Below are 26,601 nucleotides of genomic sequence, written 5' to 3' on the forward strand. Positions count from 1 at the left end.
CTACCTTAGAGTGTGAAACCCCCATACTTTCTGTTTCTGCGGCCATGCTGGCCTTATGTACCTCATTTTGAGCATCTTTTTCCAAGGAGACATTTTGCCCAGAGATTTTGAAGAAATGAAATGCAAACTGTCATTGGATTGAAATACTCAAATCTGAATAAACACTTGTGCGACTTGTTCCAACATATACTGTACCGTGGCATAGATGATACAAATTTTATATTTTATTTGCTTTGCAAAACAGTCACATGACAATACAATCTAAACAAATTGAAAAGTGCAAGAAGATCAACAGTACAGAGTGCATGCCAAGATGTGTCCATTGTCACACCCCCTTCCAAATGTTAACGATGTAAAGTCAAGAGCCGTACACGTTTAATTCCGTAAATGTAAATCATCTAACATTTAACCTACACGTTCCAGATGCACACCGACTCTGTATAGTTCTCACGTCACGTCTTGGCTGACCGCGTCTTCCGTTCATTTACACCTGAGAGAGATTCACACACTGAATAAAACAGTGTCGCCACAAGATTTCGGTCGGCCTCCGATGAGGAACGTCGTGGGGTTGCATCAGGTCCTGTCGCCCAGGCCGTCGGGGTTGCCCAGGCCGTCGGGGTTGCATCAGGTCCTGTCGTCCAGGCCGTCGGGGTTGCCCAGGCCGGGCTGGTTCACAGTGGGGCTGTGCCTCCTCTGGGAGGGGATAGCTGGGAGGACCTGGACGGTTCTCAGTGGGTCTCCTCCTCCGTCCAGCGCGGCGGGCAGGAAGGAGCACAGGGACTGACTCTGGGGAAGCCCCGCCCTCTGGGACCTGGAGGACAGCGGCGGGGGGAGCCCCCCCAGACCCCGCCCCAGCAGGGACCTGGACTTCTTCACTCCCTTAGAGACCTGGTCGGGCGGCAGGGAGACTGCACAGACATGTGGGGAGAGGGAGCGATAACAAGTCACAGCATTTACCGTGTAAAGTCGCACGCCAGACAAGACCTTACAAGGAATATCTTATCCTAACTGGCGAGATCTGCAGCCCTTTGCACAAGCTGTGTGTATGTTCAAACCTAGCCTAGTTAGAACGTCAAATCTTCATTAAGTTGTGATTTACGCATTACTAAAATAAAAGTGGTTGCACCAGAGTTTGTAAACCGTACAATGTTACAGAATTCTTTCACAATTATTCCACACAGCGTAACTTTTTTCACAAATGATATGCCTTTTTTCAACACAGCAATCCAGTGGAGCACTTATTTATTCATATGGTATTTCAATATTGATTTACTACAATGTGCTACAATGCCAAGTGACTGATGTCATAACCCTCCAGTCCCCGCTCCTCATACCCCTGCACCTCACCTCCCCTCACATTCTCTTGCACAGCCCTCCTCTCATCCTCCACCCATTTGTGGTCCTCTACCCTCACCTGCTGGACAATTCCCAGATCTACCCTCACTACTTGTCATTCACTTGTGTCTTGTCAAATTATCATTATTCCTTAGTGTATTCCCCATCATGTTGTCCCTTCCTGTGTGCCTATTGCCTGTTGTATTCCCTTGTCTGGTTTAGTGTTATGTCTCCAGTGTGTGTGTGTGTGTGTGTGTGTGTGTGTGTGTGTATTTGTTATCAGTCTTGTTTTAGTGTCACTGTAGTCTGCCAGTCTGTATTCCCTCTCATACTCGTTTCCACTCAACCCTCATGTGTGTGTATATATGTCTGGTGTGCGCTGTCTTCCCTGTCGGTTCATTGTTCCTGTTTATCCTGTTGACCCGGTCTACCCTGTTATGCTGTTTTCCCATGTATCCTGTTCCTGTCGTGGTTAGTGTTATTTCGTCTGTTAGCTTTTGTACCTTGCACCCTTTTGCCAGCTTTGCTGAGTTTCAGTTTGTAGTGTTTTCAGTTTGTAGTGTTTCCTAGTAAAGTCCTTTTGAATCACACCCCGCCGTCTCCTGCTTGCTCTCTACTCGTTTCTGTCCTGTACCTGGGGCCTACACACCTACCTACCCTAACAGCCGATGCTGACCAGCAAAGCAAGCTAATGCGCATGGTAACCATGACGATGGAACTCCACCTTTGAACGTCGATTGGCCACTTGTCTTAGTTATGACTTTACGTCCAAACTAGTTATGTTATGCCCTAAGTAATCATGGTGCAACCAATTTTAGTAGATTATTTAGTAACAAACTGACTAGTAGTTACTGAGCCTGCTAGGGTTGACTTTACACCCTAATTTAGGGGAGAATTTAGGCCTAATTGGTGCAACCCAGTGCTGGCCTTGCAAGACATTATTGTATTGTGCTGTCTAGAACTTCCAAACCACAGACAGATAAGAAGGAGGAGCTTACACCGGTGGGTGCAGTGGTCGCGGATGGGAGCCAAGCAGTTTCGCATCAGAGCCGTCTCTCTCAGCTTCATTCTGTCTACAGGTAGCAGGCTGTGTGTATTTGGGTCTGTGATTTAAAATGGGGAAACAATTTAGAAGCAGGAAATCTGTTATTCCACAATGTTAAAATAAACACATTGGAACATAACAGTGAAAATCACTTGATCTTAAGCAATGGGAAAGGATCGATGTTAGACCTATTGTACAGGATTTGGCTTTATTGCTGAATGGGGGTGATTCTGATGGTTTGTTGATTACACTGTGAATCTTTATGGGAGACTGTGATGGTAACAGTCGGCTACCAAATCCTTTGGGGACACAACCTCTCAGTCTTCCAATCACACAGTCTTCTTCTCTCCAGCCTCACTAGAGGTGAAACATCTTACCGTGTTCATTCTTCTGGACATATGGAGCTTGGTTTGGACAGAGAACATCCAAAGGGCCGGATGTCTCATGTAAGAGTTTGTCCAACAATCTTTCCGTCTGGGGCGAAATCCAGGATTTGTGGCTGGACTGGTTGGATTCAGTCCTCCAGGCATTACTGACCAATGTCTGTCCCTTTAGCCGGCTGTCAAACAAGTCATGCTCGCTCTTGCTCTTCTGAGAGCGGTGAGCAAAGTGGCTGGCCAGTGGCCCTGTGGCATGACACTGCGGCGTGGTGTTCTGGGAGCAGGCCAACAGGGAGTTCCCCAGGGTGATAGGCGGGAGGCTCTGCGTCCGTATGGGGGGAAGCCCCTTGTGTCTGTTCTCCAGAAGCCCCTTGTGGTCCTTCTCGGATCTGTTCTCCAGAAGCTGGGGTTTCTGCGATTCTCCCGGTTGCTTCCTCGTCCCGGGGATTTCCTGTCCCGCCTCCTTGGTCGAAGAGGAAGAGGAGGAGTCAACGAGGCAGTCGAACATGGTGATGATGTCGTCCACCTCCGACGTCTCCTCGGCCAGGTGGCCGTCCAGGCTCAGCTCCCTCTGGCGGACGCCGTGCTGGCGCTCCTTCTTCCTCTTGCAGGAGAAGATCTGGTTGAGCATGCGGAACTTTCCCTCCTTCTTCTGGGCCTGGTCACCCCCCGGCTGCTGCTGCCTGGCCGAGTCGGATCTGTGGAGAATCACCGCATGGTAGAGTGACATCTTGTTCAAAAGTCACTACTTCACATGAATGATCAGTGCATTTATATAGCGTTTTCTTTCTAGACAGACTCAAAGCTCTTTTTACAATGTAGGGTGGGAATTGCCTCCTTCACCACCACTGTGTAGCACGGCACCCAACCTTGGGCTACGCAGGCTCAATGGCTGCCATAAATGTTAAATGGCTGCATTTATATAGCGCTTTTATCCAAAGGCGCTTTACAATTTGTTCCTCACATTTGACACATTCACTCACACATTCACACACAAACGGCGAAGTGAATTCACACACATGCAAAGTGCCGACCTGCTCATCGGGAGCAGTTAGGGGTTAAGCTTCTCTGCCTCCTGTTGGGTTAAAAACCAGCTTCTCTGCCTCCTGTTGGGTTAAAAAACAGCTTCTCTGTCTCCTGTTGGGTTAAAAACCAGCTTCTCTGCCTCCTGTTGGGTTAAAAACCAGCTTCTCTGTCTCCTGTTGGGTTAAAAACCAGCTTCTCTGTCTCCTGTTGGGTTCAAAACCAGCTTCTCTGCCTCCTGTTGGGTTAAAAATGTCCGGACTTTGGCAATATTTCTTAAATGGAAGAACGCTGACTTGGTCACTTTATTTATGTGTGTTTTAAAACTTAAATCAGAGTCTAAAATAACACCTAAACTTGTTACTTTTGTAGAGCCAGATTTGATGTCAGAGACCTGATTGGGAATTTGGCCAGGAACGTCAGGGAAACCCCTACTCTTTGCGATAGACGCCCTGGGTTCTTTAAAGACCGAATTCAGTCGGGACCTCAGTTTAACATCTCATCCGAAGGATGGCACTCGCAGCTGTATGTGTCCCTATCACTATCACCATAACAGGGGCATTGTTACAGACAAGTCCAGAGGACAGTGTGCTCCCTGCTGGACAAAAAAAACACTTTCCGATAATGGCCTAGACCGGGGCTCGAACTGGTGATCTTCCAATCATGACTCCGAAGCTCTACCCATGTAGCCACGCTACTGGACAATACCATCATGACTTTCTCAATCTGATTAGCATTGCTGACCATCCTTGTTGGGACTATCTCTCTTTGAGGTTAAGGTTCTTCCCCTTTTCCTCATCTTTATTGAAGGTTAAGGTCCGGAGGTGTTAAGGGCAGGTTATGGTCAGGAGGTGTTAACTCATTCCTCGCCAACAACGAGTTTACTCGTTATTGGGAGCCAACGCTTGAACGCCAACGAGTATACTTGTTATATTATCGTATAGCTTACGCTCTGCTCTCTTGGAACTATCCCTTTATCCAATCTAATAATGAATAATTTTTCTCCACATGTACACACCCATCTGCCTGGCCACACCCACATCCGCTCCTCTACATAAGCGGGGTCGTGGCCACACCAACAGCTCCTTCCCTATTTTCACCACCGTAAAGTGCCTGTATACACCACTTTAAGTTTAGTGCCGAAATAGTTGTTGGAAAGGAGCTATGTTGACATTTGTATCTTTGTTTTTTTCTCTCTCGCAATTTTACAAAAAAAACTAAGATATAATGTCTTCACCGTCGGAGGGTCTAGACACTCACAACGTTACCGTCCACCAGCGCTTCACTATCGCCGCGTCCTCTGTGCGTCGTGGGGCGTCTCTGGCTCCGCGGTCGTGGCAGCCGGGTACGCCTGGGCGGCGCCCGGTGGTGAGTTTGCCTCGCCGAGGGGGCGTTGAGCCTCCATCTCCTGTGAGATGGCCGGGTTCCGGCCCTGGTTCCCCCGCCAGTGGACAGTTGGCCGATAGGCCGACAGCTCCTCTGGTGGCCGAGGATTTGCGTCGCAGACTCTTCGCCTCAGCTCGCTCTCGTTGTAAGGCGGCGAGCAGCAGGGGTGAACGGCCTGGTTTTAGTGTTGCACTGGAGCCGGATGAGTGTTCTCTTGCCTCTTCTCCATTTCCGATGGAAACTGAGGATTACATGGAGGGGGCGGGAGCTCTCTTGTTTGAAGCCCCAGTAGAGACGTATCACTCTCCCCCTCTGGGAGTGGCAGGGAGTGCTGTGTCTCCTTGGGGTCCCTTGTACTCCAGGGTTGGGTTAGAACCTCCGACCCCGAGACAAGATGCCCAGCTATCTGCTGCGTCGGACATGTACACCGTACATTGGAATACTGACAAAGCCATACTTGGTCATTTACTGTACAACTGGGTTAGGACATTTGTAGGGGCCAGTTTCGAATTGCAGTCTCCCATAGGTGTTCTTTGAGAGTGTTTTTGAAAGTGGGTAGTGATTCACATTCCTTTACAGCTTTGGGTAGGGCGTTCCACATTGATGTGGCATAATTGCGAAACGTGTTTAGTCCCTTGTTTGAGCCGAATCTGGATTTAACATGATTTGTGGAGCTCCCTCTGGTGTTGTGATCGTGGTATTCACTGACCTTTGGGAAGTATTTTGACATGTACATGGGTACCTTGGTCGTGTAGTGTATCTTGTAGACCAGGCCCATTGCAAGTTGCTGTACTCTGTCGTCTACTCTAAGCCATCCTAGGTTGTCAATGTGGGCAGGGGTGAGGTGGGTTCTAGGAGTAAGGTCAAGCAGTAGTCTGACCAGTTTGTTTTGAGATGTTTGTAATTAGTTTTTTAGTGCCTTTGAGGTGCTTTGGTACCATGAGGTGCAAGCATAGTCGTAGTACCCTTGAATGAGTGCTCCTGCCAGAGTCTTCAGGGTATTCTTGTTTACCAGAGAGGAGATCCGGTATAAGAATCGAGTTCATTGGTTGACTTTTTTTATTACATTGGATGCCATTTTGTCACAGGAAAGATTAGCCTCTAGGATGGAATGCAGGTAGGTAATTTCATCTTTCCTTGTGACAATATTGTCACCCACTGTAACTGAGAAGCCGTCGGTCTTGCTGAGTTTGTTATTTGAACCGAGGAGAATGGACTCTGTTTTGCCCATGTGTAATGATTGTTTGTTGTCAGCGAGCCATATGCAGATTTTGCCTAGTTCCGAGCTGAGTGTTTTTTCAACCTGTAACTTGTTCTTGTCAGAGACCAGCAGGGCTGAGTCGTCCGCAAACAGGAACAAGTTGCAGTCACAAGCTGACGACATGTAATTTGCATAAATTAGGAACAGTAGCGGTCCTAGTATGCTTCCTTGTGGAACACCACAGCTCACTGGGAGGGGGGGGGGGGGATAGGGTACCGTTTACCTCCACCATCTGTTATCTCCCCTCCAGGTAGGATTGTATCCAGCTCACTGATAGACTATCAAAACCAATTGCTTTTAGCTTGTCAATCAGAATGGTGTGATTGACAGTGTCAAAGGCCTTTTGTAGGTCCAGCATGACCATGCCGCAGTATTTGCTCGCATCTACCTCTTGTTTGATGTGGTCGTTCAAATAGAGAAGGCATGTGTCAGTGGAGTGGGATGTTCTGAAGCCAGATTGGAATTCGTAGATTAGATTTTTTTCCGCAAGGTACTTTTCGACCTGTTCGTATACTATTGACTTTCGAGATGGATGTAAGGATAGAAACAGGGCGGTAGTTGCCTGGGTCTAATTTGCTGCCCTTTTTGTGCAGGGGTGTTACTCTCGCAATTTTGAAGTCCTTGGGGACGTGTCCCTGTTTTATGGAGAGGTTTATTATGTGTGTGATGACTGGGGTGATGGCGGCTGCTGAGTCTCTGAGGAATTTGGAGGGGATATTGTCATGGCCAGTGGCCTTGTTCGGTTGGAGGGCGCTCAGTTTTTTGAGTACCTCATCTGTAGTTACCATTTCCAGTTTGAAGTCGTCTTTGTGGACGCCTAGGTTCTTGTAGTATGCTACTATGTGTATACTGCCCTGAGTGGGAGGGTAGTTTGTTTACCAGTGTTTGTGAAGAAAGTGTTTAAGTATACGCGCAGTTGTGTTTCTGAGTTTTTTCTTGGGGGGTTAAGGGAACAACCGCTTCCTGTTAAACTAAACATAGGGGGGTGGTTGATTCCCCGGTGTGTTGGTAGCAGAGGTGACTCTCAGGTTGAGGCCGGACTTGACCCCGTCTGCCCGCGAGTGTGCCCCCGCACCTTTCATGACGTCTGCCAATCATGTCAGCCTTCTCTTGGACCTCGACCTCTCTAAGGGGTCGGGTTTGTGGAGGTTGCGACATGGTGCACAGCATACCGAATGCCCCTTCCGCCGGGGTGCTGTTTCACAGTAGACCCCTTAGGCGCCTGTCTAGTCTGCAGTGCTCCGGGCACAGGTCGAGTTATGCTCTTTGGGCCTGTTGCCTGGATTGAGGGATCAACCTCTTGGGGGTTGTCTCCCCGGTGCGCCGACTGGCCCCACAGTATTGTGGGGGTGTAGCCTCTATGGAGTGCTTTAGGGCGGTGTGCCGTAGGGGGGAAGGGCCTGCTCTTGGATTGGGCCCTGTCCGATACGCTGGCGATGTGGGGGGTGGTGTCACCAGTGACCGTCAGGTGGGGTCTCGATGCTACGGCATCGTTGGCCTCACCGGGCCCCCTTTTTTCGGGGGGTCCTGGCCCTCAGGCTGTTCCTGGGGCTGGGTACTCCTCCGCGCTCCGCTGCTACGGCCTTGCCACGGGGTTGGGTTCTTGACCTTTGACCCCGTGATGTTGGGGGCTGTGACGGAGGTGTTTTTCTTCCCGTTCGTTCCCTGGTGGCATGTGGGATGCGCGCCTGAGTGGTCGCGGCTCCTTCTGTATGAAGGTAAGTCCCACGATCTGCTCACCCTGTGCGTTTGAGGTGCTAAACCCTCTTTGCACAGTCGGATCCGATTCCCTCGGGCCTCCCCGGTTCTGATGGTTGTGGGGGGCTTCCGCTCTGCTCAGCTCCTGTGTTCCAAGAGAGCAGAGCGTAAGCTATACGATAATATAACATACGGTTATCCTATAACCATAGTTATATGAGTATAGCGAGCGCTCTGCTCTGACTCACTGAGGACCCCGCGGTCTTCGCCTTCGGTGGTGAAAGACTTGGGAAGGAGCGGATGTGGGTGTGTCCAGGCGGATGGGTGTGTACATGTGGAGAAAAACTATTCATTATTAGATTGGATAAAGGGATAGTTCCAAGAGAGCAGAGCGCTCGCTATACTCATATAACTATGGTTATAGGATAACCGTATGTTATTTGATCGTTCTTCCTTTTTTCCGATATTTTTATTCATTATTCATCCAGGGACCTTGGTGTTACCATAGGGAATGAGTCTGAGATCGCCAAAGTGCAATACCTGCCGCATCCAGTTAGACGGCAGTATCGAGCACCCTTTGAAACCTTGTATCTTGGCCTGTGCAATGGTCAAATGTCACCGGGCGCACTTTTCTTTGTCGGGCGAATGGAACGGTTATAACGCTTGGATTGAGAAGCGTCAAATGCTCCCGATGCATGATGTGTGGTGGATTATGTTGGCGACACGATCGACACCAATACTGGGACTCGTGATCAGATAATTGGAATATTCTTTTTGGGGTACATCCTAGTCAAGGTAAGGGCTATATGATATCAATCCTGTGTTGATCCAACCATGTCTTCACCTCGATCGCAACGTATGTGTGTAACGTTACTCCACAACGTATGCCGTTGGTTACGATCAAAGCATCAAAAAACGGGTTAACCTGCTGTCGTGTGGCAGTGAAAGGGTTAAGGTTAAGATTCTTTCCAAAATAATGCGAATACTTGAGAGGTCTCTGGGAGGCGGGGCTGTAGTGGGGGGTTGTGGGTAATGCTATGCTTGACTAACTCTTTATAAATATATACATATTCCATAGTATTTATGTTTGGACTGGCAGGATGGTGTCAGATTACAATGTTATCAAAGAGTCAGATAGTTCTCAAGTTCTCCAGCTGTTAGTAAAACATACATACTAATATATTAATACTAATACTTATACATACTATTTACATATAAATAACATACTAAATAACATATTATCATTATTATATTATTGTGATGACCATCTCTCTCTCTCTCTCTCTCTCTCTCTCTCTCTCTCTCTCTCTTATTGTGATGACCATCTCTCTCTCTCTCTCTCTCTCTCTCTCTCTCTCTCTCTCTCTCTCTCTCTCTCTCTCTCTCTCTCTCTCTCTCTCTCTCTCTCTCTCTCTCTCTCTCCAGGCTTGTGTCCCCTGAAGAGCCACCTAAGAAATTTTTGGCCCTGGGGTCAAAGTTCAGATACAGCAGTAGAACCCAGGTACAGACCCGCATAGCCAGCTCTCAGATCGCCCGCCCCGCCCCGGCCTTCCAGCGATTCACCAGCAAGCGATACACTGTGTCCCGCAGCTTAGACGGAGGTAATACTACTAACAATAATACATAATATGCTACTACTATATGTAATACTACTATTAACAATAATACATAATTTACTACTACTAACAATAATAAATGCTATACTACTAACAATAATACATAATATACTACTACTATATGTAATACTACTATTAACAATAATACATACTTTACTACTACTAACAATAATAAATATTATACTACTACTAACAATAATACACAATATACTAATACTACTATGAATGAATGAATGAAAACTTTATTTAACAGATTGCAGAATGGGTACAATACAGTACGGCTCAATACACACAATTGTTAAGGGGATGCAGACCTGAGAAAGACGTTTGTCTTGTTTCCATCAGGGTCCCCCATTTTCAATTCATATAGTATACTATACTATATACTATAGTATACTATATGTAATACTACTATTCACAATAATACATACTTTACTACTACTAACAATAATAAATACTATACTACTAACAATAATACATAATATACTACTACTATATGTAATACTACTACTATTAACATTAATACATACTTTACTACTACTAACAATAATAAATGCTATACTACTAACAATAATACATAATATACTACTACTATATGTAATACTACTATTAACAATAATTAGGGATGTCCGATATTATCGGCCGACCGATATTATCGGCCGATATCGGTAGTAAAATGTGATATCGGAAAATATCGGTATCGGTAAAAAAAAAAAAAAAAAAAAAAAAAAAAAAAAATTTACATTTATTTAACCTTCATTTACCCAGGCAAGCAAGTAAGAACCAATTCTTATTTTATTTATTGTCAAAAGTATGCATGTTGGTTTAATTTAACAACAAGAGATATGTAATGTTAATTTTAACTTTTTTAATTATCATATTTTGCACAGATAATGCTTACATTTAGAAAGCCTTTTGAATGCATCCAGTGAAATTATTAGTTACCTGAAATTATTCAGTTTTTTTGGGGGGAAACCCTGCATATATCGGTATCGGTTGATATCGGTATCGGTATCGGTATCGGAAATTAAGAGTTGGACAATATCGGAATATCGGTATCGGTAAAAAAGTCAATATCGAGCATCCCTAACAATAATACATACTTTACTACTACTAACAATAATAAATATTATACTACTACTAACAATAATACACAATATACTAATACTACTATGAATGAATGAATGAAAACTTTATTTAACAGATTGCAGAATGGGTACAATACAGTACGGCTCAATACACACAATTGTTAAGGGGATGCAGACCTGAGAAAGACGTTTGTCTTGTTTCCATCAGGGTCCCCCATTTTCAATTCATATAGTATACTATACTATATACTATAGTATACTATATGTAATACTACTATTCACAATAATACATACTTTACTACTACTAACAATAATAAATACTATACTACTAACAATAATACATAATATACTACTACTATATGTAATACTACTACTATTAACATTAATACATACTTTACTACTACTAACAATAATAAATGCTATACTACTAACAATAATACATAATATACTACTACTATATGTAATACTACTATTAACAATAATACATACTTTACTACTACTAACAATAATAAATATTATACTACTACTAACAATAATACACAATATACTAATTGTAACTGAGGGGTACAATTCCCTGACTGTATTGATAAGTATGGTATCATTAAACCACTACCGCTTGATGTACTTTAACTTCTGGCCATACAGTACACGATATCTAAGTATGATGAACACTTTCCCACATATGAAATCAGGTCCACACAAATATAACAGTCGAAGGTTTAATATAGCAAAAGGTATATACAACATTCACTTAATTACATTTATGATTTGAATGCACTTGTAAGGCAAATTAGTATTCGTAGGCAAACACTGAATGTCCAATCTCTGGTTACGCAGGAAGCAAGTATACAACCTGGTTCTTTAGGGAACTATAGCGATGGTACTTGAGGATTATAGCAGGATACTAAAGGGGTCCTGCTGGTTGTAAGTCAGTAGGGGGGGGGGGGGTTTGGAGAGCCGTCAGCTGCATCCCATCTGGCCAACGATTCCTGGGGAGAATTCAGGTACAGAACACAGTGCCCGCAGGATCTTGATCCACAGATGAATACACTTGGGCCCTCTTGTAGACGGTAGCTGTAGGCTGTAGGTCCACAACGAAGGAGAAGCGAGGCGGCCTCGGTCTGGGTTGAGCGCCGTCTCACCTGGGCTCCTCTCGGGGGTAATTCCAACACTCACCGGCGTTGGCTGTTATCCGCTCCACAAATCAAAGCACCAAAGCAAATAGATATTCCATGCCGTATAGGCTCAGCAGTCGTCCGGGTAGGTAATCCAATGTGCAGGTCCACTCGTCCTCGCCCAGAACTCCTCGGATGAAAGCACCACGCGTGGTCTGCCCAGCCTGGTTAAGACTCTAGATAACGCGAGGAAACGATGGGGGTGCTGCTCACTTTAGAACTCTAACCGAACGATGCACCATACATAATAGACTATTATTAACTTAATAGAAATACGTCCCACTCGACGGTACAGTGCCAAACTATGACAATTCAGCTATGAATTTACACGAGGTCTCAATGCCTATTCTGGGGCCAAATAGGCCATACTGCACCACACGTGGGTCGTGGGTGAGGCTTCACGTCTGTTACTAGGTTGGAGGGTAAAGGACTAATGGACTAAAAGAAAGTTCTACTTTACTTGCGCCGTATTTATATGCACGGTGAACAAATAGTACCATTCGTATTTCGGTAGCCGTATTCCTACGCGGAACCGGGGCTAGTTGGGACATGTTCGTCGGCACTATTGAACTTGACTCAAGGGGCCTGTCTGCTGGCGCCAGGTTCTTGTCCAATGAGAGAATGAACTATTATGGGCTGTAGTAGACTAAAGGGATATTCAGTGTATATGTACAAAGAATATACAAGGGATATCAAACGATATACAAATACTATTAAATATATATCCATAAATAAATATATATATTCGGTTTAATCTGATCCTTCACAACAGCCGCCCCCTAATTAGTCCCACCTAATTAGCTAAGCAGAGACAGATTAACCGCACTGTCTACCACTCAAGGTCCGCTGTAAGGGTCAGTCAACTCACAAAGTCGTGGGGTCATGGTCGTCATCGATAGTGTCTGGGAGTCTTGGTAGTTCTATTAGCCTCGCCACGGGTCGTGTGTAAGTCCGCCCTTGGACGAGCACTTCAGCTGCTCGGACCTTGCCATCGGCACCGGTGATCACTTTGCTTACGGGGCCAGCCGGCCACATAGCTCTGGGTAGTGACTGGTCGATAATCATGACGACTGTTCCTTCTGTCAAATTGTCTCTCTCTTTTACCCACTTCTGGCGGGTCTGTAGAGACGGTAGATAGTGGAGTAGGAAGCTATTCCAAAACTTGTCAGCCAGTACTTGACTGTACCTCCACATTCTTCGGCCGTTCGATATGTATCGCTCCGGTGGTCATGCATTTGAATACAATACCCCACCGCTTCTCGGTTCCTCTTCCTTTCTTTATATACAACGGGCCAAAACAGTCCATGCCTGTGGAGTGAAAAGGCTTGTCGCCGAGTCGGAGGCGACAGGGAGGTAGGTCAGCCATCCGGGGTATGCTGGGCTGCGCGCGCCACTTTCGGCAGTCTAGACAGGTTCGCTGGAAGCGTCGCACTGCTTCTCTCCCTTGAAGTATCCAATAGCGACGTCTGATCTCCGCGAAGACTCTCTCTGCTCCTGCGTGGTGCACATCCTCGTCGTATTTCTTTATGATCAGCTCTGTGACCTTGTGTCGGCTGTTCAAGACTATCGGGTACTTAACGTCATCCGGTAGGTCGGGGGCTCTCCGCAGACGACCACCCACTCTGATGAGATTATGGGCGTCACTCTCGGGTGCCAGGTGGAGCAGTCTGCTGTCTGATGGGACGGGCTTTCCTCCCTGTAGACAGTCTAGCTCATCGGGGAACGAGTCTCTCTGGGCTCGTTGTAGTAGAAGAAGTTCTGCTTCTTCGTAGTCAGCTGCTGAAATGTCAGTGGTGGGCTGAATCTCTGGGTGGTGCCACAGGAATGTCTTTAGCTGCGCACTCTGTAGGGTGAGGCAATCATCTATGTTGGGGTCTGTGGAGGCAACTGTGCTCAATCCACAGAACATAGGTTTCTTGTTTTCAGCCTCCTCTTTACTCGCCTCCCGTGGGGTGGGCGTAGGCCACTCTTCTTCCGGGAGCTTGAGGAACTCTGGTCCGTCACTGTAGATGTTGTGACGGGTGAGGTCATCTAGGGACATTCCCCGGGTGATGACGTCAGCTGGGTTGTGTTTGGTGTCCACATACCGCCAGCTTGCTGCTTCTGTTAACTCTTGAATCTCTGTGACTCTGACTCCCACGAAGACCTTGTATCTGCATGAATCAGACTTGATCCATGTGAGTACTGTCGTAGAGTCTGACCACAAGATTGTTCTTTGCACCGGGATGGTGAGTTCACGTTGGATTAACGTGGCTAGATGCGCTCCTGCTAGGGCTGCGCAGAGCTCTAGACGCGGGATAGATTGTTGCTTTCGTGGGGCTATTCTTGAGCGAGCCAGGATGAAAGCGGTGTGTATCTCTCCTCCCTTCTCTTGGGCACGCAAGTAGGCCACAGATCCATAGGCTACTTCGGAGGCGTCGCTGAAGACGTGTAGATCCATCTTGCATGTCTCTGGCCTCACTGTGGGTGGGAAGTAGCTGCGGCGTATGTTGACGCTTGGGAGTGAGCGGAGTTCCGTCTCCCACTCTCTCCATGTGGAGGCAAGGTGTGCGGGTATTGGGTCGTCCCAGCCCTGGTCCTTGTCCCATAGTGCTCGTACAATCATCTTTGCCCTGGTGGTGTAAGGTAGAATACATCCCAACGGGTCATATTGTCTGGCGAGTGTTCTGTACACACTCCGTCTGGTGGTCGGTATCGCCGTCGACCTTCCCTGCTCCGTGGTCAGGGGTTTGTGTCTATAGTGGAGCGAGTCTGTTTTGAAGCGCCAGACAAGTCCTAGTGTCATTTCTTGGGCTTCTCCTGGGATGGTCGCCATCCAGGTCTCGCTACTGGCTGCCTTGTCCGCGGGGGAGAGGCTGCGCAATACTTGCGGGTCGCTGCTGGCCCACTGCCTGAGATCAAAGCCGCCTTTGATCAGGGAGGCGCGTAGCTTGAGTAGGAGAGCCTCGGCCTCTTCTTGGGTCGAAACGCTTTGTAAACAGTTGTCCACGTAGAAACTGTTCTTCACACTGTGTCGGACCTCTTCATCTGCTGCTGGGTCCTCTGCGACGTGTTTCTGCAGTGCAAACGTAGCACAGCACGGGCTGCATGTGGTTCCGAAGGGGAGGACTTCCCATTGGTAGATGGCTGGGTGCTCATCTCCGATCCTCTCTCTCCATAGGAACCGCAGTAGGGGCTTATCCTCCTCCACTAGTCTCACCTGCAGGAACATCCCTTTGATATCCCCGCTGATAGCCACCTTGTCCTGGCGGAAGCGTAGTAACACGCCTAGTAGAGAGGGGCCGAGTGTGTGGCCGGGCAAGAGCTCTTTATTCAGATTCTGGGATCCGATCTGGTAGCTGCAGTTAAACACAATCCTTGCCGTTGTGGTGGACCTTGTGGTGCGGCACGTACCATGATTCGGTCGTCTGATCGGCCTCTTTAATGTCAATCTTCATTACGTGTCTCGCTGTGATTAGCTTCTCAATCTCAGCGCGGTACACACTCTCTTGAGCGGGGTCTTTGGCTAGGCGCCGCTCTGTGTTCAATAGATACCGCTCCGTAGCTTCTTTCGTGGCGTGAAAGGTGGGCATTCCCTCTCACCTCAGGAGTGGAGTTGCGTATCTCATCACTCCGCTGACTGTGACTCTCTTTGTCCCTTGCTCGAGGAGGTTTATGGCGTAAATGTCTTCTTTAGAACGAATGTCTTTCTTTTCGTTCTTAAAGGGCATTGTCTCTAGTGTCCATAGCCTCTCGACATGCTGCAGGAGAGTGGTGTCTTCTTCTGTCACTCTGGAGTGGAGGCAGCTAGTGGCTGCTGTTCGGTTGAGAGATTTAGCGAGGGGGCCTTGTAGTGTCCATCCTAGGCGGGTCTCGACTGCTGCAGGACAGCCTCTGGGTCCTGTATGGACCCGGTCTATCGGGACTATGAGGTCTGCATGGTCGGAGCCTATCAGCAGGGTCGGGGTGGCGCCGTCTATGAGCGGGATAGGTAGTTGACGCAGGTGCACATATTTATCCATCAGTTTGGCGATGGGGTAGGTGTACTGTGATAGTCCTATTTCTTGGCTGGTGAAAGCATTTGTAATCCTATACCGTCTCTCTGGCTGCCCGCTTGCTGCGATAGTGAAGGAGACATTCTCGCCTTTTATCGTCTTTAAATCTCTTCTTATTGTCCGAATCGTCATCTGGTTCTCGCTCCCCCGCAGTCCCAGCTGGGCCGCAGCGGATGCGAGGAGAAGGGTCTTCTCCGACCCGTCATCAAGGACGGCGTAAGTGTCCATGACTTTATCTTGGTGGCTCAATGTTACACGGACTACCTTTAAGAGCACCTGGGCGCCGCTGCTGCTGGCGGGGTCAATGTACATGACACTTGCCTTCGTGCTGCTCGATGGTGCAGGTGCAGGCTTTCTTCTGTTACTGTCGTGTAGGACATCTAGGTGGGCTCCGTCACACCGACTGCACCTCTTCTTTAGGCGGCACTCGGCTGCCATGTGACTGCGCGCACATCGGTAACAGCGCCTGTTGGACTTTATCCATTGACTCACTTCTTCTGCATTCATCTTCTTGAACAGGTCACATTGTGACAGCCAGTGTTCCTTCTCGCAGTACGGGCACACCATCTTCCACTTCTCTTTTCTCGAGGGGGTACTGTGGTTCTTACTGCTCGGTACTGATTCTGATTGGTGCATGACAGTCACTGATCTTCTTCCATCGTTTATGTGTTTACGTTATCGTTGCTCCGCACGAATGTATCCAAGCGTAGGCTGCTGACTTCTCTCTTCAGGAAGTCGGCTAAATCGAGGAGGGATGGTTCGGGACCGTTAGGATCACGGTGGTCTCTTTGCCGCCTAAATCGCTCTTGTCTGGCGGGCGGCAGCTTCTCTAAAATCCTCTCGACGTTAGAGTTGGCGTATAGCTCGTGCATACCCTTTTCTCGTTGCGCTCCCAGCATCCCTACCAGGGACTGCACTTTTATAGACAGGTCGTCTAGTGAGCGATTGTCTGTTGCTGGGGGTAGGCGGTCAATATGCCTTATCTCTTGGATTACGTAATCCCATATACGTCCATATCTCTGGTCCAGCGCTGCTAGAGCCGCGGTGTATGGGGTCGTAGAGGTGGCATAGGCTAGCGCTATATTGTGCGCTCGGGGTACTTTCAGGTGCTTCAGTAATATTGCATACTTGTGGCGTTCGTCAACGACATCCACCATCATTGTCTCTAAGCACATCCGGAGCTCCGTGTACTGTGCTCGATTCTCATGGGTGAAGTCTGGAAACGTCGGTGTGCCAATGTATGACGCCGTGGATGGCTGGCACATCGGTGAGCGTTGGGAGAGAGGCCTCCTAGGCGAGTCTCCTCTTGCGCCTCTCTGTGGGCTGGTACCGGCAGGGTACCATGGCCCGCTGGTCCAGGTGCTGTTCCTCGGGGCTGGTCGTGCGTCATGCTCACCCGTGAATAGAGTCGGGGGTCTGTAGCGCAGCACCGCGGGGGTATAGCCTGGGCTGTACTGGACCTCCTGGTCCGGTGGAGTACTGTGCTGTCGTCGGGCTTGGTTCTCCTCCTCTCCCTCTTCTTCTTCTGTCAGGTCCTCTAGATCCTGTAGTCGTTTATTTAGCCTCTCCGCAGTGTATGCTGCTCCTTCCTTGTAGCTGGGTCTCGCTTGGACCGGTCGGGGAAGGGGGTCTGCGGGGGGTATAGGCTCTCTCTGGTGGTCAAGTTCAGGGTCGCTTGGTCGGTTAGGGGATGCTGCCCTTGACTGTTGTCTCGACGAGGCCCTTGAACCCCTGGCGGAGGGAGAGGGTGTTGCCTTGGTGATCAGCTGCTCCATTAGCTGCGCTTGTAGTCTGTCGCGCTCGCCCTGTAGTCTGTCGCGCTCGGCTTCGCGCTGGATGAGAGCGATGTCGCGCTCTGCTTCTCTTTGGGCACCGTCAGCGGCGCGCTGGGTGTCGGACCGGTCTCTTGCCATATTCTCTTCCGTCTGAAGGCGTCTCATCTCCAGGCGTATGTGCTCTTCTTCGCTCCGTTGCTGTGTTTGGAGTCGATCGCGTTCACCCTGAAGTCGATCGCGTTCACCCTGGAGTCGATCGCGTTCGGTAGAGGCTGTCAGGCTGACGAGGAACGCCTGTGACAGCATCCTCTCCGCCTCGCTGGGGGAAGACGCTTGTAGAGGTGAGCCGCTCCTGGCTGTACTCGTTGGGGAGTCCTGGAGCTCTATCTCCTCGGCGCTCTCCTCATCTTGTTCCGTGCAGGGTTCCACCTCTGGAGGGTTGTCTTCCTCCCGGAGCTGGTCGGGGACTACTTCTTCGGTATTGGCGGGGGGTAAAGGCATGTCTGTTCCCTCCTGGTCCCCACCGTGAGCTTGGTCAGTTACATTAGAACCCACTAGGGCCTCTGTGGTCGGGGTAACCTGGTCGTTAAGGTCAGACATAATTTTACTTTCTACTTTTACCGCGTTTACCGTCTGTAGAAGGCTAGGTAGTTGACTGACAGCGTAATCCTCTAAGTACTGAGGTGTCTGTCGTCTGCGCCGCGGGCGTTCTACGTTAGGAGGACCGTTTCGTGGAGTGTTCATCATAGGCCATTTCAATATTAATAACACTATATTAATATTACACTAGTTACCCTCCGGCTCGAAGGACCAATTGTAACTGAGGGGTACAATTCCCTGACTGTATTGATAAGTATGGTATCATTAAACCACTACCGCTTGATGTACTTTAACTTCTGGCCATACAGTACACGATATCTAAGTATGATGAACACTTTCCCACATATGAAATCAGGTCCACACAAATATAACAGTCGAAGGTTTAATATAGCAAAAGGTATATACAACATTCACTTAATTACATTTATGATTTGAATGCACTTGTAAGGCAAATGAGTATTCGTAGGCAAATCAACACTGAATGTCCAATCTCTGGTTACGCAGGAAGCAAGTATACAACCTGGTTCTTTAGGGAACTATAGCGATGGTACTTTATACGTACGATTATAGCGGGATACTAAAGGGGTCCTGCTGGTTGTAAGTCAGTAGGGGGGGGGGGGGGGTTTGGAGAGCCGTCAGCTGCATCCCATCTGGCCAACGATTCCTGGGGAGAATTCAGGTACAGAACACAGTGCCCGCAAGATCTTGATCCACAGATGAATACACTTGGGCCCTCTTGTAGACGGTAGCTGTAGGCTGTAGGTCCACAACGAAGGAGAAGCGAGGCGGCCTCTGTCTGGGTTGAGCGCCGTCTCACCTGGGCTCCTCTCGGGGGTAATTCCAACACTCACCGGCGTTGGCTGTTATCCGCTCCACAAATCAAAGCACCAAAGCAAATAGATATTCCATGCCGTATAGGCTCAGCAGTCGTCCGGGTAGGTAATCCAATGTGCAGGTCCACTCGTCCTCGCCCAGAACTCCTCGGATGAAAGCACCACGCGTGGTCTGCCCAGCCTGGTTAAGACTCTAGATAACGCGAGGAAACGATGGGGGTGCTGCTCACTTTAGAACTCTAACCGAGCGATGCACCATACATAATAGACTATTATTAACTTAATAGAAATACGTCCCACTCGACGGTACAGTGCCAAACTATGACAATTCAGCTATGAATTTACACAAGGTCTCAATGCCTATTCTGGGGCCAAATAGGCCATACTGCACCACACGTGGGTCGTGGGTGAGGCTTCACGTCTGTTACTAGGTTGGAGGGTAAAGGACTAATGGACTAAAAGAAAGTTCTACTTTACTTGCGCCATATTTATATGCACGGTGAACAAATAGTACCATTCGTATTTCGGTAGCCGTATTCCTACGCGGAACCGGGGCTAGTTGGGACATGTTCGTCGGCACTATTGAACTTGACTCAAGGGGCCTGTCTGCTGGCGCCAGGTTCTTGTCCAATGAGAGAATGAACTATTATGGGCTGTAGTAGACTAAAGGGATATTCAGTGTATATGTACAAAGAATATACAAGGGATATCAAACGATATACAAATACTATTAAATATATATCCATAAATAAATATATATATTCGGTTTAATCTGATCCTTCACAACACTAATACTACTATGAATGAATGAATGAAAACTTTATTTAACAGATTGCAGAATGGGTACAATATACAGTACGGCTCAATACACACAATTGTTAAGGGGATGCATGTGAGGTTTTGCCCGCTGCTCTCTACCTTTTCTCTGGTTCTTTAAGCCTATACTGTTTATTTCCCTTCTGTACTGTTTATTTTCCCTTCTCACTCACTCTCTCTAGCCCCCACCCTCTCGTTCCTTACCCTTAGTGGCCACACCTGTTCGATATTCTATTATCTCTCGCACCTGTGGTGGCAGGCTAATTAGTCCCCCTGTGGGCTTTAAATACCAGGGCGCTTCCCCTCGTTTTGGCGTGGGGTCGTGTTGTATACTTGCCGAGTCATATTCTCTAAACATCTAGACTCTTTCGGGAGATCCTCTGTCTGCCTATGCTGTTCCATTCTCCGGCGTCGAGTTGTTTGCTCCAGCCTTCGCCAGCTGTCGCCGTTGCCTGTGGGGGAGACTGGTCTGCGCTCCCTGTACTTCCACGGGAGGCACCCCAGCGTTCCACTGCAGACCCCCGCGCAGCTGTTCGTCCTGACGCACATCCAGACCAGCGCAGACGCTCTCCAGTCCTCAGCGCGCAACGCGCATCTTCCAAGGACGCTCGAGCTTGGCACGCTCTCCAGACCAGCGCGCAACGCGCATCTTCCAAGAACCCTCGAGCTTGGCACGCTCTCCAGACCAGCGCGCAACGCGCATCTTCCAAGGACGCTCGAGCTTGGCACGCTCTCCAGACCAGCGCGCAACGCGCATCTTCCAAGAACCCTCGAGCTTGGCACGCTCTCCAGACCAGCGCGCAACGCGCATCTTCCAAGGACGCTCGAGCTTGGCACGCTCTCCAGACCAGCGCGCAACGCGCATCTTCCAAGAACCCTCGAGCTTGGCACGCTCTCCAGACCAGCGCGCAACGCGCATCTTCTAGACCTTCGTGCTTGGCACACTCCTCCTCGCAGACGCACCCCGACGCGTCTCTCGGTTCCGGTGCGCACTCAAGCAGTGGCGCACCACTCTGTTCCTCGGCTCCGACAGTCGGCTACCCGGTGACGACACCTTCGCCACCGCCGCCTGTTCCAGCACCACTCTGTTCCTCGGCTCCGACAGTCGGCTACCCGGTGACGACACCTTCGCCACCGCCGCCTGTTCCAGCACCACTCTGTTCCTCGGCTCCGACAGTCGGCTACCCGGTGACGACACCTTCGCCACCGCCGCCTGTTCCAGCACCACTCTGTTCCTCGGCTCCGACAGTCGGCTACCCGGTGACGACACCTTCGCCACCGCCGCCTGTTCCAGCACCACTCTGTCCTCGGCTCGGACTGCCGGCTCCCCGGTGGCGATACCCTCGCCACCGCCATCGCCACCGCCGCCTGTTCCAGCACCACTCTGTCCTCGGCTCGGACAGCCGGCGCCCCGGTGGCGACGCTCTCGCCCCGCTGCCTGTTCCTGCACCACTCTGTCCTCGGCTCGGACAGCCGGCACCCCCCCGTTGCTGTCCCTGTACCTTTACGCATACGCCTGGGTGAGTTTTGATTGTGATGTCACTCACTCAGCGTAGTGCCCTTGCCCCCGTTCCCGTTGCTGTCCCTGTACCTTTACGCATACGCCTGGGTGAGTTTAGATTGTGATGTCACTCTCCCAGCGTATTGCCTCTGTTTTTGGTTCTCACTTAGAATAGTATTTTTGGACTTTACATCTCCCCCTGTGTGTTTGTCACACGAAGATATTATTACTTTGTTCACTTTGTTATTTGGACTGTTCTGCACCTGCTCTGTTTTTTCCCTTTGTGCATTAACTATCTCCTCTGTCCTGCAGAGCGGCCCAGATGATTTCCACCAGTCCTCCCAGTTCCTCCCTGTTCCCCAGCCCGCCTCCGCGGGCCTCAGTCCCCCTTCTAGTTCCACCTAGTTCCTGGTCCCAAGTTCTCCCTTTCTAGTTCCACCTAGTTCCTGTTCCCTAGTTCTCCCCCTTCTAGTTCCACCTAGTTCCTGGTCCCAAGTTCTCCCTTTCTAGTTCCACCTAGTTCCTGTTCCCTAGTTCTCCCCTTTCTAGTTCCTCCTAGTTCCTGGTCCCAAGTTCTCCCTTTCTAGTTCCACCTAGTTCCTGTTCCCTAGTTCTCCCCTTTCTAGTTCCACCTAGTTCCTGGTCCCAAGTTCTCCCCTTCTAGTTCCACCTAGTTCCTTGTCCCTAGTTCCCCTAGTCCCCGTTTCTCCTGTTCCCTAGCTCTCCTAGTCCCTAGTCCTCTCTCCCTAGTTCTCCTTGTCCCTGGTTTACCTAGTCTCTAGTTCCTCTGTCCCAAGGCGTTCCCTTAACCTTCCCTTAGGCGTTCCCTTACTTTCCCTTAGTGTTCCCTTTCCCTGCCCGCCTCTTAAAGGCACCTTTCCTTTCCCCTCTTATTATATTCCTGTATTTGTGATTCTCCCTTAAAGGGACAGTGCCCTTTTCCCTGTATTTCCCTGTTGTTCAATAAATATCTGTTTCTTGGCAAACCATCATACCTGTCTTGTGTTGTGCGATTGGGGTCGGTTACAAACCATAACAGTACGACCCCACCAAGTCTACGACCCCAGCCAGCACAGACTGTGTATGTTGAGTTTGCCTTTTTTTTTCTTGTCCCCTCTAGCTCCCCTGTTAGCCCTGTTAGCTTCCCTGTTAGCCCAGTTTAGCTTCCTTGTTAGTCCTGTTTAGCTCCCTTGTTAGCCTGTTACTCCCCTGTTTAGCCCAGTTTTGCTTCCCTGTTTAGCTTGTTAGTCTCCCCGGTTAGCTCCCCTGTTTGCTTCCCGTTTTGCCCTGTTTGACCCCCCTGTAGCTAGCCATGCCCTGGCGGCTAACCCAGTCCCTCAGCAGAGCCCCTGTCTGCTAGTCTTGCCCCGGCTGCTAGCACAGCCTCTATGTTTATGCAGCCCTTGCTGCTGGCATGGGCCCTGTAGCTAGCCATGCCCTGGCAGCTAACCCAGTTTCCCTCTGCATGGCCCCGGTCTGCTAGCTTGGCCCCGGCTGTTAGCACAGCCTCTATGTTAATGCAGCCTTGCAGCTGGCATAGGCCCTGTAGCTAGCCAGGCCCAAGCAGCTAACCCGGTCCCTCTGCATGGCCTCCACTTTTTTGTGTAGTTTCTCCCACTGCTAGGACTGCCCTTCAGCTAGCAAGGTCAGTATTCCCACAGCTAGGACTGTCCTTCCAGCTAGCTTGTTCTCTCATGCTGGTCCAGCCCTGTCTGCCAGCCTAGCTCCGGCAGCTAGCGCAGCCTCTATGTAGATGTAGCAGTACGGCTAGCATAGGCCCTGTAGCTATCAGTGCCTTGGCAGCTACCCTTTCCCCCTGCTAGCCTAGCTCGGCAGCTAGCGCAGCCTCTATGTTGATGTAGCAGTACAGCTAGCATAGGCCCTGTGGCTATCAGTGCCCTGGCAGCTACCCTTTCCCTCTGCTAGCCTAGCTCCGGCAGCTTGCGCAGCCTCTATGTTGATGTAGCAGTACAGCTAGCATAGGCCCTGTAGCTGTCAGTGCCCTGGCAGCTAACCTTCCCTCTGCTAGCCCTTTTCCCGGTGCTACCATGGTTACCCCTTTTGCTACCCTGCTTGCCCCTCTGTTCTCTAGACCCAGTTCCTCTAGACCAGTTCTCTAGACCAGTTCTCTAGCCCGGTTCTCTAGCCCAGTTCTCTAGACCAGTTCTCTAGACCAGTTCTCTAGACCAGTTCCTCTAGACTAGTTCTCTAGACCCAGTTCCTCTAGACCGGTTCCCCCAGTTGCCCCTCTGCTACCCTAGTTACCCCTCGGCGACCCTGTTTCTTTTGCTAGCCCCACTCTTGTGGTGGCTTCCCCTGCTGGCTTGGCCAGTACCGTCTTGTTTTGCCCCCTGCCACTCTGTCTGTATTTGTTTTGGGTCGCCGGGTGGCTCCCGTTGGAGGGGGGGATACTGTGAGGTTTTGCCCGCTGCTCTCTACCTTTTCTCTGGTTCTTTAAGCCTATACTGTTTATTTCCCTTCTGTACTGTTTATTTTCCCTTCTCACTCACTCTCTCTAGCCCCCACCCTCTCGTTCCTTACCCTTAGTGGCCACACCTGTTCGATATTCTATTATCTCTCGCACCTGTGGTGGCAGGCTAATTAGTCCCCCTGTGGGCTTTAAATACCAGGGCGCTTCCCCTCGTTTTGGCGTGGGGTCGTGTTGTATACTTGCCGAGTCATATTCTCTAAACATCTAGACTCTTTCGGGAGATCCTCTGTCTGCCTATGCTGTTCCATTCTCCGGCGTCGAGTTGTTTGCTCCAGCCTTCGCCAGCTGTCGCCGTTGCCTGTGGGGGAGACTGGTCTGCGCTCCCTGTACTTCCACGGGAGGCACCCCAGCGTTCCACTGCAGACCCCCGCGCAGCTGTTCGTCCTGACGCACATCCAGACCAGCGCAGACGCTCTCCAGTCCTCAGCGCGCAACGCGCATCTTCCAAGGACGCTCGAGCTTGGCACGCTCTCCAGACCAGCGCGCAACGCGCATCTTCCAAGAACCCTCGAGCTTGGCACGCTCTCCAGACCAGCGCGCAACGCGCATCTTCCAAGGACGCTCGAGCTTGGCACGCTCTCCAGACCAGCGCGCAACGCGCATCTTCCAAGAACCCTCGAGCTTGGCACGCTCTCCAGACCAGCGCGCAACGCGCATCTTCCAAGGACGCTCGAGCTTGGCACGCTCTCCAGACCAGCGCGCAACGCGCATCTTCCAAGAACCCTCGAGCTTGGCACGCTCTCCAGACCAGCGCGCAACGCGCATCTTCTAGACCTTCGTGCTTGGCACACTCCTCCTCGCAGACGCACCCCGACGCGTCTCTCGGTTCCGGTGCGCACTCAAGCAGTGGCGCACCACTCTGTTCCTCGGCTCCGACAGTCGGCTACCCGGTGACGACACCTTCGCCACCGCCGCCTGTTCCAGCACCACTCTGTTCCTCGGCTCCGACAGTCGGCTACCCGGTGACGACACCTTCGCCACCGCCGCCTGTTCCAGCACCACTCTGTTCCTCGGCTCCGACAGTCGGCTACCCGGTGACGACACCTTCGCCACCGCCGCCTGTTCCAGCACCACTCTGTTCCTCGGCTCCGACAGTCGGCTACCCGGTGACGACACCTTCGCCACCGCCGCCTGTTCCAGCACCACTCTGTTCCTCGGCTCCGACAGTCGGCTACCCGGTGACGACACCTTCGCCACCGCCGCCTGTTCCAGCACCACTCTGTCCTCGGCTCGGACTGCCGGCTCCCCGGTGGCGATACCCTCGCCACCGCCATCGCCACCGCCGCCTGTTCCAGCACCACTCTGTCCTCGGCTCGGACAGCCGGCGCCCCGGTGGCGACGCTCTCGCCCCGCTGCCTGTTCCTGCACCACTCTGTCCTCGGCTCGGACAGCCGGCACCCCCCCGTTGCTGTCCCTGTACCTTTACGCATACGCCTGGGTGAGTTTTGATTGTGATGTCACTCACTCAGCGTAGTGCCCTTGCCCCCGTTCCCGTTGCTGTCCCTGTACCTTTACGCATACGCCTGGGTGAGTTTAGATTGTGATGTCACTCTCCCAGCGTATTGCCTCTGTTTTTGGTTCTCACTTAGAATAGTATTTTTGGACTTTACATCTCCCCCTGTGTGTTTGTCACACGAAGATATTATTACTTTGTTCACTTTGTTATTTGGACTGTTCTGCACCTGCTCTGTTTTTTCCCTTTGTGCATTAACTATCTCCTCTGTCCTGCAGAGCGGCCCAGATGATTTCCACCAGTCCTCCCAGTTCCTCCCTGTTCCCCAGCCCGCCTCCGCGGGCCTCAGTCCCCCTTCTAGTTCCACCTAGTTCCTGGTCCCAAGTTCTCCCTTTCTAGTTCCACCTAGTTCCTGTTCCCTAGTTCTCCCCCTTCTAGTTCCACCTAGTTCCTGGTCCCAAGTTCTCCCTTTCTAGTTCCACCTAGTTCCTGTTCCCTAGTTCTCCCCTTTCTAGTTCCTCCTAGTTCCTGGTCCCAAGTTCTCCCTTTCTAGTTCCACCTAGTTCCTGTTCCCTAGTTCTCCCCTTTCTAGTTCCACCTAGTTCCTGGTCCCAAGTTCTCCCCTTCTAGTTCCACCTAGTTCCTTGTCCCTAGTTCCCCTAGTCCCCGTTTCTCCTGTTCCCTAGCTCTCCTAGTCCCTAGTCCTCTCTCCCTAGTTCTCCTTGTCCCTGGTTTACCTAGTCTCTAGTTCCTCTGTCCCAAGGCGTTCCCTTAACCTTCCCTTAGGCGTTCCCTTACTTTCCCTTAGTGTTCCCTTTCCCTGCCCGCCTCTTAAAGGCACCTTTCCTTTCCCCTCTTATTATATTCCTGTATTTGTGATTCTCCCTTAAAGGGACAGTGCCCTTTTCCCTGTATTTCCCTGTTGTTCAATAAATATCTGTTTCTTGGCAAACCATCATACCTGTCTTGTGTTGTGCGATTGGGGTCGGTTACAAACCATAACAATGCAGACCTGAGAAAGACGTTTGTCTTGTTTCCATCAGGGTCCCCCATTTTCAATTCATATAGTATACTATACTATATACTATAGT

At 50.0% G+C, this 26,601-nt stretch overlaps 1 protein-coding gene across 1 annotated transcript in view; it reads right to left on the bottom strand.

The window, feature by feature from the left end:
- Window positions 1-624: 624 nt before the first annotated feature.
- ankrd55 (ankyrin repeat domain 55) overlaps window positions 625-26,601 on the bottom strand; it is a gene marked incomplete at both ends in the record, with an annotated part of 106,567 nt that continues 80,590 nt past the window's right edge. The window contains 3 exons of the mRNA XM_084325945.1: window positions 625-908; window positions 2,334-2,438; window positions 2,758-3,458. Coding sequence (XP_084182071.1) covers window positions 625-908; window positions 2,334-2,438; window positions 2,758-3,458 — 1,090 coding nt within the window. The remainder of the gene's footprint in view (window positions 909-2,333; window positions 2,439-2,757; window positions 3,459-26,601) is intronic.

Source organism: Notolepis coatsorum (assembly GCF_963971535.1).
Source record: "Notolepis coatsorum genome assembly, chromosome: 12".
Lineage (NCBI taxonomy): Eukaryota > Metazoa > Chordata > Actinopteri > Aulopiformes > Paralepididae > Notolepis > Notolepis coatsorum.